This window comes from Podarcis melisellensis (genome assembly GCF_964234715.1).
Source record: "Podarcis melisellensis genome assembly, chromosome: 2".
Taxonomy (NCBI): domain Eukaryota; kingdom Metazoa; phylum Chordata; class Lepidosauria; order Squamata; family Lacertidae; genus Podarcis; species Podarcis melisellensis.
The window spans coordinates 121,291,097-121,304,543 of record NC_138529.1 but is presented as its reverse complement, the minus strand read 5'-3'; the positions used below and the strand labels follow the sequence as shown (position 1 = coordinate 121,304,543).

Here is a 13,447-nt window from a genome sequence, read left to right as displayed (position 1 = left end):
AAGGGGAATTAGGCTCAGGCTGGAGAAAGTTCCCCTCTCTCCATCCCCACCTGTGGGATTTTATAGATGCCCAACAAGCTTGAAATCTGGATGGAGTTTTGGGAATCAGCCCCTTCAAGGATAACCAGAATGTCATTTTGTCTTCCACAGTTGTAGTTGGGAACGTTCACCTGCCCTGTAGAAAGCAGGTCTAACATAGTATCATACGTCACCCTGCTGTTATAAAAGTTCTCATAGAAGCTGTAGCCAAGGGTGATGTTTCGTAAAAGCTTTGGATTCTGGTTGATATCCTGAACAGCAAACAAGAAGGAGAGGATCTGCCAGTATCTTGTCTTTAATTTCCTGCAAATATATGGAAATACGTCCCACATTCAATGAATATTTTTAAAAAATTAGTCCATCTTTAGGCTGAGCCTAAATGGAAGGTTCAAAGCACTGGAACAGACCCTGGTCCCCATTCGGTTTCAGAGGGAGAGGTGACCCAGGTTCATCAGAACTTGGCAAAAATTCTACAGCTCTCGGACCCTTTCCTATGGTTTCTTTCAAACCTAAAATATATTTTTCTATGTAACCTTGCCTAATATACATATTACATATACATATGAAAAGCAGGCTATGAAATCAATTGCACTTCAGCACTGATACACCCTCATAGTCTCCCTCCAAAGGCTGAAGAGGAGAGGGATTTAGTAGGAGCAAGAAAGAGCCTGGTTGTTGGGGGTCATCTGACTTCATAAAATCAATACAAAATGGAGCAGCACCAATCCCACCCCCACAAAATGACTTACCTGGAAAAGCTGGTGGAAGGAGATTCGTTGAAGGTGTGTGGATTAAGAAACGCTCTTGTGGGAGAGATGACCCCACCAATGAGGTGGTCTCCTGGCTTGTAATAATTAAATGGGTCAATCTGATCCCTCTCCAAAGTTAAGGGGCATTTCACCTTTGACATCTCACAGTCTGCATAAGGCAGCCACAGCAGTAGAAGAAACACCAGCATCCTATGTCTGCCTGGAAAGGCCTCCCACCTTGTGATAACTCAAAAGAATTACTAGATGAAGCCTATCGCTTTTGCACGTCTTTCCTAATGGTGATGAAGCCCAGGCAAGATCTCCCATCAGAAGGGGGTGGTAGTAAGTCAAGCTCACGCTAAGAGATTTCTATGCAACTGCCCTCAATCTCAGCCCAAGCTCCTGGTGCAGCAGGAGATGTTTATGCGCCCATCCTTCCTGGCTCTCATTTCTTATGCTTATTTCAGTAAGCTTAAAGAAGATCTTTGGACAAAGCTCCAGAGAAGAAGAGAAAAATCATTATGATTTTCATAATTATAAGGGGAAGAAGCACCCCCTGTGCAGGATCATTAACTCTCTGTGTGGCTCCATGCGCAGGTGCAGGCCTGGAGAAAAGCTCGCAGATGTAGCTCCGGACTCCAGATGTATAATGGAGCGGGCAGCTGAACATGTCTAAAGTTTGGTGCAAAAACACATTCACAAGAGTCAGGATCCAGATTTCTTTTTAGGACAGTGATGAGGAAACTCTGATCTGCAGACAGAATTAAGCCTGCCACATATCCTGCAACATTTCTCCGATGAAAATAGACACATCCTATTCTATTGGGACGCGGGTGGTGCTGTGGTCTAAACCACAGAGCCTAGGGGTTGCCGATCAGAAGGTTGGCGGTTCGAATCCCCGTGATGGGGTGAGCTCCTGTTGCACAGTCCCAGCTCCTGCCAACCTAAGCAGTTTCAAAGGACGTCGAAGTGCAAGTAGATAAATAGGTACCGCTCCGGTGGGAAGGCAAATGGCGTTTCCATGTGCTGCTCTGGTTCTCCAGAAGCAGATTAGTCATGCTGGCCACATGACCCGGAAGCTGTGCGCCGGCTCCCTCGGCCAATAAAGCGAAATGAGCGTCACAACCCCAGAGTCGGTCACTACTGGACCTAATGGTCAGGGGTCCCTTTACCTTTACTCTATCATCATCATCATCATACCCTGTCCATCTGGCTATACAGGGCTGCTTTCAGGGACATCTTAAGGCAGGGGTCAGTAAACTTTTTCAGCAGGGGGCCGGTCCACATTCCCTCAGAGCTTGTGGGGGGCCGCACTATAATGTTTTCTTGGGGGGGGAATGAACGAATTCCTATGCCCCACAAATAACCCAGAGATGCATTTTAAATAAAAGCACACATTCTTCTTGTGTAAAAACACCAGGCAGGCCCCACAAATAACCCAAAGATGCATTTTAAATAAAAGGACACATTCTACTCATGTAAAAACACACTGATTCCCGGACCGTCTGCAGGCTGGATTGAGAAGGTGATTGGGCCAGATCCGGCCCCCGGGTCTTAGTTTGCCTATCCATGTCCTAAGGAAAACAGGGGCATTCCGGGATCAAATCAGAAACCAATCCGTAACTATGCTCCTTACTTCTTCCATTGGTTTCAACCTGGGCTCACTACCTGTAAATTCCAATAAGTCTCTATAAGTCACCCATTTCCTATCCATATTAATTATCTTGATTGTGATTGCTTCAATGGGGGATAAACATAAACGTGTTATCCCTTCCAACAAATTTTTATATTTCTCCCAGACTCTATACAGATTTCTCTTAAGGATGTGGATCATAAAGTTTTTATAAATCTTTGCCTTCCCGTACCAAAGACATGCTTGGCAGCCAAACTTTAAATCATGGCCTTCCAAATCTAAAATATAAGCATTTTCCAAGAAAATCCATTCCTTTAAGCAACATACACTAGCTGCCTCATAATACAGTTGCAAAGCCTCTTCTTTTTTTATCAATCGGAATTTGATGGGGGGGAGTCAAGTGATTCAGGGTAATCTTGATATGTGGATTTTTTTATATTATTATGTAGCTATTCTTTCTCTCTCTTTTTTCTTTCATGTTCTTTATACCTTTGAAAATAAATAAAAACTAGATATATATTTTTAAAAACTTTTTGTTGGGGGATGTTATTCGGTTGCCTCTGTTTTGATTTTGATTGTGTGATCTGTGACAGAGGCAATATGCTTATGAATACTGGTTGCTTGGAAGAGAAGTGGGAGAATGCTATTGCCTTCATGTCCTGTGACAACTGAACACTGCACTGGCTAGGCCTGGGGTCTGATCCATTGGGGGTCCTTGTGTGTTGTCTTTCCCACTGATGTTTGTGAAGAGCCTACAGGTAACGCTATTAGGTGGCGAATGGATTTTTTTTCTGGCATCCTACTTCACCAACAAAAGCAGCTGATCAAGAGGTGCAATTGGGAAGGTCAGGAATGGGAGTGAGGTTGCAGAAAAGAAGGAGGAGGAGGAGGAGGAGGAGGAGGAGGAGGAGGAGGAGGAGGAGGAGGAAGAGAAGAGGAGGAGGAGGAGTTTGGATTTGATATCCCACTTTATCACCACCCGATACTCAAAGCGGCTAACATTCTCATTTCCCTTCCTCCACCACAACAAACACTCTGTGAGGTGAGTGGGGCTGAGAGACTTCAGAGAAGTATGACTAGCCCAAGGTCACCCAGCAGCTGCATGTGGAGGAGTGGAGATGCGAACCCGGTTCCCCATATTACAAGACTAACCACTCTTAACCACTACACCACACTGGTTCTTCCTGCCCTTGAGATCTCAGGCCTAGAAGCTGCATATGGCCCTCCAAGTGTCTCTTATCTGGCCCCTCAGTACTCTCCCTGGCCCACTCCCATTCTAGACATGCCCCCTATTGGCCCTGTTTTGTTCCCTTCTAAAGTGTTTTAGCCTTGAACTCTGAGAATGTTTCTTCCTTGCGTGGATGACTACAGGGTAGAGAGGGTGTGTGTGTGTGTGTGTGTGTGTGTGTGTGTGTGGAAACTCGACTATTGAAGAAATGTAAAATTTTCATGTGTTGTTCTGCCCACCTCTTTCTCTGACCACCGCTGTCATGTGGTCACCTGAAGGTTGTCCAGAAGGAAATGTGGCTTTCAGTCTGAAAATTTTGCTAACCCCTGCAACAATTTCAGAAGCTCACAATATTCAGAAATAACCGTGTATTGTGTCTGTATGTGCATACATCCTAAAATGATATTTTCATCCTGGTCAGTTAAAGGCCACACAGACTTTTCTCCCCGTTCTGACCAATGCTAAGAGCGGGGGGCCACTTCTGTAAGTTCTCGTAAACATGTTTTCCTCCAACTCTGAACATGTCCCTCAAGCCACACAGAGACTCCAGGATGTTGCCAAGGTGACACGTCTCCCCCTTACAATTATTCTTATTCTTGCCAAAGCTCCAGAGATTTGACCAAAGATTGCCTGTGAAACCAATCAACTAAACATCAGAATCAAGAGCAAGGCAAGGTAATTTCTTGTACTGTGCCTGGGAAAATATGCACTATGCTGCTGAGAGCCTACACACACACAAACACACAATTCCTCAGTGTCCTGACTGATCATGAGATAGTTGGAGCATCTGATGTCCAGCTTCTGGAGACACCACTATTTGATTAAAACTTTTCAGCTGTTGTTCTGCAAGTGGAATAACTCTGAGCAATTTCCCAATTCTAAACACAAGCTTCTGCTGTTGCTGCAAAATGCCTGCACTGTAATATTTATGCATTGCAGTGCGTAGGACTATATGGCCCCTGGGTTCCCTTCCAATTCTACAATCCCATGACCTTTCATACCTTTGTTTAATACACCCCTTCCTTAAGAGCCAGCAACACAGTCCACTCTTCTTTTTCATCCTCAATACGGTTTATTAACATAGGTTTCATAAGACAGTAAAAGAGCAGCAACACAGAGATCCTGTTACCCAATAAATATATCAAAGTTTATTTGAGAATTGAGGGACGTTTAGTCGTGTACACACAGAGATATCTATAAAGGTTAATTTAGGATTGATACTTTACCACCAAGCACTGGCGGAGGAAGGCGAGTGCAGGGGGTGCGGTTCACACCGGGCGTCAGTGCTGAGGGTGGGTGACATCGCCACGCCACCACTAACCCCACCCCATGCTCGCTGCATGGGCAGTGGGGTGCTAGGGATGATGCTTCCGTGGGTAGGCGGTGCTCAGTGTGACGTTAACATATGAGAGTGCTGGAGGTGAAATAGTTAAGCAAGTTACCCAATCAGAACCCCGGGGGTGGAGTCAGAGGGACTATAAAACCAGCTCTGGGAGGAGCGAAGAGAGGAGTTCGTTGGGAGTTGGGTGGTTGGTTGGAGTGGGAGTGAATTGGGATGGAGTCTGTGGGTAGGTTGAGTTAATGTAGAGAAATAAGCTGAGTCAGGAACAGTTAGGGCCTAGGCAGACAAGTAAATATCTGAGAGGTGGTTTAGTGAGTTAGAGCAGATAGCGGAAGTTATAGGTCTGGATAGGCACCCTATGATTGTAATGGACCGATACTGTTTATGAAACCACATGCTTGTTAAACTGCAATAAATAAACAGAAGTTTATGTTCCAATTTAACCCTGACTGGACTCAGTATTGTACCAGGTAGGGCCTGGGTGGTGGCAGCGAGAAATAAAGTGGTGGCAGAGGGATCAATAGACGGTGAAATGTCCGGGGACCCTGTGTGATCGCCACAGGCAGCTAGGGTTAATTTAAGATTGATACTTTACCACCAAGCACTGGTGGAGGAAGGCAGGTTGGGGGGGGGGTTGGTCAGTGGTGAGGGCGGGTGAAATCGCCACGACACCACCAACCCAAACCCACTCTTGCTGCACTGGCGGCGGGCTGCTAGGGACAATGTGGCCGCGGGCGGCTAGCGGCACCCCTCCCAATGCTCTCCACATGGTTGGCTAGCGGCACACCCCCACGCTATCTGCACGGGCGGCGGGCAGCTAGGGATGCTTGCTGCGTGGGCAGCTAGCCCTGCCCCTGCACTGCTCCAGGTGCCGGTAGCTCCGCCCCTGCCACCAAGTCACTGACACAGACAGACACAAACTGAAACGGAAATGGCTGGATGAGATCAAGGACCACACAGAAGACAAAGAGCAACAACCACAAAAGACTGACCAACTGCAGTACCTGAAAGTGAAAGCAGTGTCTACACTAAGCCAATCTCAGGGCAGGATTGCTTTAGCTTTCTAGAACTGAGTCAGAAGATGGAAGGCCACGACAGGGACAGCTGAAAGATGTTCCTTCGTATTCATGTGGGTACAAATAATACTGCCACACACAGCCTTCAACTCTCAGGCAGCTAACAATCACTAAGAGAAAGAACAGCATTTTCAATGATTTATAGGTGGTACATGACACCAGTCAAGCTTGCAAAAATTTATAATTTACCTGACAATAAATGTTGGAAATGTAATGAAACTGAAGGTACATTCTTTCACCTTTGGTGGACATGCCCAAGGATTAAGACATTCTGGGAGATGATTTATAATGAAATGAAAAAGGTATTTAAATATACCTTTCTGAAGAAACCAGAGGCCTTTCTCCTGGGCATGGTCAGCCAATTGGTGCCAAGGAAGGACAGAACCTTTTTTATGTATGCAACAACAGCAGCAAGAATACTCATCACAAAGTATTGGAAGACACAAGATTTACCCACCCGGGAAGAATGGCAGATGAAGTTGATGGACTATATGGAACTGGCGGAAATGACTGGCAGAATCCGTGACCAGGGAGAAGAGTCAGTGGAATAAGACTGGAAAAAGTTTAAAGATTATTTACAGAAATACTGTAAAATTAATGAATGTTAGAAAAAGGTTGGAATGAAGTTATATGGCTTTAGTAGAAATGTTATAAGGAATTAAGTACAAATAGACTATTAGTGTATTAAAGGGAAAAATAAGGTTAGAATATGTTAAGATAATTATAGGACAGAAAACAGTGGAAGATGGAAAGGAATTGCTGAAACAATTAATAGAAGTGGAATACAAAAAGGGAGGTGTGAGGAGGATCATAATTAGCATAACACAGGATTGTTACAATCCTAACAGAAGCTATCCTAAGTTTTTGTGGTCAGGTGCTCCTTTGTATTCAGATCAGGCCTCAGCATGATAATATAGCATTTGGGGATGAAGATACATCCCAGGAGCCCAGCACTGGAGGCCAAGATGGAGAAAACCTGCACGGCTACCATGTATTTCCCCTTTGTGCTCAGGTAGGTGGGCACAAAGGACACCCAAACACTGCAGAAGACCAGCATGCTGAAGGTGATCAGCTTGGCTTCATTGAAGGCCCCAGGCAGATTCCTTGCTAAGAAAGCCACCGTGAAGCAGATGGCAGCCAGGAAGCCCATGTAGCCGAGGGCACCATAGAACATGGCAGAAGACCCTTCACTGCATTGTAGGATGATGACTTTAGGCTGTGAGTGCATGTCATAGTCTGGAAATGGGGGAGACCGTCCCAGCCACAGGGTGCAGATGACAACTTGGACACTCGAACAGGCAATGACTATGTTGTTGGCCAGACCCTTCCCTAGCCATCTCCTCATCCTGTTCCCTGGCTTGGTGGCCTGGAAGGCCAGCACCACAGTGATGGTTTTTGCCAAGACAGAAGAAATTGCAATAGAGAAGATGATGCTGAAGGCCATTTGTTGGAGAAGGCAGGTTGCTTTCCTTGGCTGGCCAATGAAGAGGAAGGAGGACAAAAAGGAGAGCAGTAGGGAGATGAGGAGGATGTAGGAGAGGTCCCGGTTGTTGGCTTTGACTAGGGGAGTTTCCCTGTATTTAATGAAAATTCCAAACACAATGCCTGTTGTTAAAGATAAGAACAGGGCAGTGGAAACTAAGATGATCCCCAACTGTTCCTCATAAGCCAGGAAAGAGATAATCTTAGGGATACATTGATCATGGCCTTTGTTTGGATACTGATCTTCTTGGCATTTGGTGCAAAGTTCTGCATCTGCGGAGAAGAAAAACCATCCATAACCATCAGTGTTCTACAGTGGTACCTCGGGTTACAGACGCTTCAGGTTACAGACTCCGCTAACCCAGAAATAGTACCTCAGGTTAAGAACTTTGCTTCAGGATGAGAACAGAGATATATATGGAGCACAAGCTTTCTCAGAGTGCTTCTCCAACCTGTTTCTATCAACTCAAGGAACACCCTCTCCCTTGAAGTCACCCACCTTCCTGAGAGGAGATTGTCCCTTCCGCACACAGAGCACAAGAATAGCAGCAAACCGGCTCTCCTTCCTGAACCACCTTGGCGTATCCAGGCTGACAGCTTTTGGTACACCTGGAGCGAGGCACAGTCTAAGCATAAAGAGAAGAAGGTACATCAAGGGGAAAGTGCTGGAAGCATTTGTGTATGGAATTCATTCATAGTCTGGAAAGGACCCACTGAGCACAACCACTTCTTTTTTTAACAAGGAAGCACCTTTAATGCAAAACAGCATCAGAGGTAAACCACAGTTGTTTCAGCATTTTTATTCCACCTTTTAATACAAATGTAGGCTCAAGGCAGAAGAGAGAACATACAAAAAGAAGATGGAGAAAAGCCAGCTGCTCTGATCTCTGGGAGAGAGAGCCAGGAGCTACAGGCTGAGACCCTACCTGCCCACAGACTGTGTCATCAGAGTGGTGGTTATCTCCCGCTTGGACTACTGCAATGCGCTCTATGTGGGGCTACCTTTGAAGGTGACCCGGAAACTACAACTAATCCAGAATGCGGCAGCTAGACTGGTGACTGGGAGCGGCCGCCGAAACTATATAACACTGGTCTTGAAAGACCTACACTGGCTCCCAGTACGTTTCCAAGCACAGTTCAAAGTGTTGTGCTGACCTTTAAAGCCCTAAATGGCCTCGGTCCAGTATACCTGAAGGAGCGTCTCCACCTCCATCGTTCTGCCCAGACACTGAGGTCCAGCGCCGTGGGCCTTCTGGTGGTTCCCTCGCTGCAAGAAGCCAAGTTACAGGGAAGCAGGCAGAGGGCCTTCTCGGTAGTGGCACCTGCCCTGTGGAACGCCCTCCCACCAGATGTCAAAGAGAAAAGTAACTACCAAACTTTTAGAAGACATCTGAAGACAGCCCTGTTTAGGGAAGCTTTTAATGTTTAATAGGTTATTGCATTTTAGTATTCTGTTTCAAGCTGCCCAGAGTGGCTGGGGAAACCCAGCCTGATGGGCGGGGTATACATAATAAATTATTATTATTATTATTATTATTATTATTATTATTATTATTATTACACCCCAAGTGAACTGATAAACACAGGATGTATTTTCTCAGGATCCCCAGACTCTAGGATTTCTTTGAATATCCTGGATTCCCCTCCCATCTGGGTTGCTGCCTGTGGCAAGAGGGATTGGTAGAGGCAACTATTGCTGGGTAGTTAAGATACAATTGGTCCACCTTACAAGGCTGTTTTGTAACAGTTGTGCGAAAGAAGAGCATGAACTTTCCTAGCTTTCCACTCTGTTATGTTCACTACCTTGTTGAACTGTTTGGGCCACTCAATGGCTCCGGGGTTAATGGTGAATTTTATGCCAGTGGACGCCTCTCTCTCAACACTCCCAATTTTCACTCGAGTGCTAGACGCATTGGGAAACATCACCCAGTTCTCAATGTCATAGTTGCCTGGCTGCTCCCCATTCTCATCCAAACACAGTCTGCCCATGGAAGTGTTTGAGCTTCGGATTTCTCTTAGGAAAGGGTGAAGCTGCAATGACAGTGAAAACACCAGCAATAAGAAACTACGAAAGTGTGTTGGATATCTCGGTCCTGCTTGTTTTCAGCTCTGCCAGATAAATCAGTAAGTTTGGTTCAGGATTTAAAGCAGGGGTCAGCAAACTTTTTCAGCAGGGGGCCGGTCCACTGTCTCTCAGACCTTGTGGGGGCTGGACTATATATATTTTTGGTGGGGGGGAATGAACGAATTCCTGTACCCCACAAATAACCCAGAGATGCATTTTAAATAAAAGCACATATTCTACTCATGTAAAAACACACTGATTCCCATACCATCCGCGGGTCGGATTTAGAAGGTGATTGGAACGGATCCAGCCCCCAGGCCTTAGTTTGCCTACCCATGATTTAAAGGTATGAACTCTGCCACAGTTAAAATTAAAACCAAGTTGGCCTGAACTAAGGGTGAAGCTTTCTGCAATTTTTGGAACAAAAGCTTCCTATTGTTATGCTTTCATGTGTAACTGCAAGTTGATTGCTTGCAAACTAAAACTAAAGTGCAAATAATTTTATTTAGAACTGCTGCTGCATGTCAACACTAACTCGTACTTTTCCATTGCAAAATTGGGGAAGTTAACATGTGCCCTGCATGTTGAAATTTTACATGCATATTCTTGCACTGTATGAGCTCAGAGACCGTCCTGACTCTCACACAAGTAAATGAACTCCCTCTCAGAATAAAAGAGCTTTTGGTGAATGAGGTGTTGCTGTTTTTTAATTCTACAACAGCTGTTATTAATTAGGGCCAGTGCACATCTCATGTCAGCCACAAACCATATCTATCCATTCTATTCTACTGATAAAACGGTTAATTCAAGCAAAGACCATTAACAACAGCAACAATTTATTACTTGTGCCCCAGCCACTCTGAGTGCTTTCCAACAAAGTATAAAAAACACAACAGATATCCAGAAAGCCCAATAGAGGCAGTTCTAAAAACAAGTCTTTGGGAATGTCATATATTTTAACCAGCTGAAATAATGCCATTGCCACAGTTGTCCAATTTATCTCAAGTGAATATTATTCCGCAGTACGGGGGCCACTGCAGAGAAGATTTTCACAGGTGTAAACCACTTTCAACATCAGCACATGAGTTGGACATTTGACTATGCTGAGTAGCCCCTCTTCCTTGCACAAACATCTGAAGGGAGCCCTCATAATGGTTGCCACATAATCTAGAATCCTGATAGGAAACATTTTTGCTCACTGCTAAATTTAGGACAAGGGGTTACCATTTGCAAAAAGGGGGAGGAAATACCTGCCATGGCTCTAGCCTTTTGTCCCTTCCACCCACCAGTGCCATCAGCTTTGATCTAGATGAATGTGCAACATTTAAGGCATGTGCCACAGTTTGAACACTAAAGAAAGTGGTGGAGCTGTCCTGAGACACGGCTCTCTCCAGCTCCTCCTGAGGCAGAGTTTCCAGTTTCTGCTTCTCTGTGCATCTTGCCCGACCCTTCGCGGCCAACACATGCTTTGAATATAAACAATGAAATGCTTCCTTCCAAAACTGCTTAAGAAGGTAGGAAACTGGTTTGTAGTTTTGACGCGTCTTTCTTATCTGCAACTTCATTACAAAAGACAAAGATCCATGGATATGCCGAAAGTCATCAGGATGCATAGACAAGTTCAAGTTCATGTCTTGAAAAGGGGTCGTGATCCAGACTTTGGGCCCAATTTGTTTCCCATGTCGCACCTGTAGTGCAACGATTAGTCCCAATCCCATGTAAGCAGGTACATAGTAAACGAATACGCTGACTTGTCTCCAGATGAAAAATGATTCGCTTGGGGAAATCATGTCATATAGATCTATCTGAGTTACTTTTTTTGAGAAAGCAAGACAAATCCCTTTGCCGATCATCAGAGGCACCAAGGTACGCACAAAACTTTCTCCACTGTCGTCATCCGGAGCGAAGAGGCCAACCCATGTCCATCCAAAATGCAAGAGCAACTTGACAATCCCTGGGTACTGAGCTTCTTCTTTGGGGACCACCCGATAAACAAAAGGGGACTGGGTTTCAACGTCAAGAACCTGCCTAGTGAAACCATAGCTGATCTAGTCAGAGAAAGAAGAGATTAGTATTTTGCTGGACCTTCGTGATAAGGAACGTCTTTATTAAGTTGAAAGGACAAATATCTTCTATCTCCTCTTGTCCTCCCTTCATACCTGTGGGATTTTGTAGATGGCTGACATGGCTGAAATCTCTTCTGAGATTACAGAATCGGCCCCTTCAAGAACAGCCAGCAGGTTATTCTGTCTTCCACAGATATAGTTTGGGACATTGCTATTCCCGCCTCCAAGCAAGTCTAGCATGGCAGCAGAAGTCATCCTCTCATCCAAATAGTTCTCATAGAGGTTGTAGCCCAGGGTGATGTTGGGTAAGAGCCTAGGATCCTGGTTGATCTCCTGGATGGTGAACAAGAAGGACAAGACGTACCAGTAGGACTTAAATATCCCCCTGCAAAAAATAAATCAATTTAAAAGTTCATGAAATACTGGGAAATTGATGCAATGGCTGCTGTTGTTTCAGTGGCCTTGGCCATTTCAAAAGGAGTGTGTGAAAAATTCCACAACTGTTATTTAAAAAGGACTGGTACTTTAGTGCAATTTGAGTGCAGATAAGGAAGCACCAAACGCATCAATACATATTTATTTATTTACGAATGAAACCTGTGTGATAAATTTGAACAGTTCATAGTTTGGAGACTCCTCTACTGAGGAAAATCCCCAGGACTAGATTGTTTCATTTAAAGCATGCTTACCCTGCTCTTTCGCAAGAAGAGAATTCTGTCCTAAACCTTATACAGTGGTACCTCGGGTTACATACGCTTCAGGTTACATACGCTTCAGGTTACAGACTCCGCTAACCCAGAAATATTACCTCAGGTTAAGACCTTTGCTTCAGGATGAGAACAGAAATTGCGTTCCGGTGGCGCGGCAGCAGCAGGACGCCCCATTAGGTAAAGTGTTGCTTCAGGTTAAGAAAAGTTTCAGGTTAAGAACAGACCTCCGGAACGAATAAGGTACTTAACCCGAGGTACCACTGTAATTGAAAAATACATGACACAAAGGGGAAAAGGGGCTGGAATGGAGAATAATATATTTAGCTAAGAAGGATTTTTACAGGATCTACCACTGGTCTACTATTGTATTCCTCAAAATTATTGTCATTTATTTATCCTAATAAGATTAATAAATTGCTGACACCTTGGAAATAGTCCAGCAACCTCTGAAGAGCCACAGGCAATTTTTTTGGTAAACAGGAACCATTCCCTTGGTGGCAGAAAAATTACTCACGGCTTAATCCTTGTGAAGGGGGTCTCGGAAAAGACATAAGGATGTTGTTTATCAATAGATGTTGGAGATACGATCCCACTGATCAGAAAATCTCCAGGCCGGTAATAACTGGGTGTTTCAGATTGATCCCTGACCAGTTTCAAGGTGCATTTTGCCTTCAGGTTGCCACTGACTCCACGGGGCATTAGCAGGAGAATCAGCAAGAGAATCAGCAGGGATCTCATTCTGCCTCTTCGTCCTGCACTGTCCCAATCTGGCTGGTGTTCAGCAATGGCTTTGGAGCCATTCAATGCCATGCAAATATTTATCCACTCCCCCAACCTTTCACCTGCTCTAAACCTTGACTCAGCCTGCCTCTGACACGAGAAATATGATTTGCGCCAACTTTTCTTTCCAGAAGCTTTGCAATGAATAACACCACGCTTTTATTGGTTCTGATGTTTAGGCAATCTCCAGGAATATCTCTTGAGCTTTCAGAAGAAGCAATCACTATGATTTTCATAATTGCAAATGGTGGAAGGTTTGCCGCTGCAACTTCCCAGA

The 13,447-nt window shown here is 44.8% G+C and overlaps 1 protein-coding gene across 1 annotated transcript; it reads right to left on the bottom strand.

Annotated features, from left to right (window-relative positions):
- Window positions 1–14: 14 nt before the first annotated feature.
- On the bottom strand, window positions 15–13,202 carry LOC309363261 (vomeronasal type-2 receptor 26-like; the record flags this gene model as incomplete). Its single annotated transcript, XM_081899366.1, has 6 exons — window positions 12,905–13,202; window positions 11,774–12,013; window positions 10,865–11,662; window positions 8,049–8,175; window positions 7,188–7,822; window positions 15–290 (listed from the first exon to the last, which is right to left on the bottom strand). The coding sequence occupies exons 2-6, from the start codon at window positions 11,933–11,935 to the stop codon at window positions 15–17; spliced, it is 1,998 nt and encodes a 665-aa protein (XP_081755492.1). The 5' UTR covers window positions 11,936–12,013; window positions 12,905–13,202.
- Window positions 13,203–13,447: the final 245 nt, after the last annotated feature.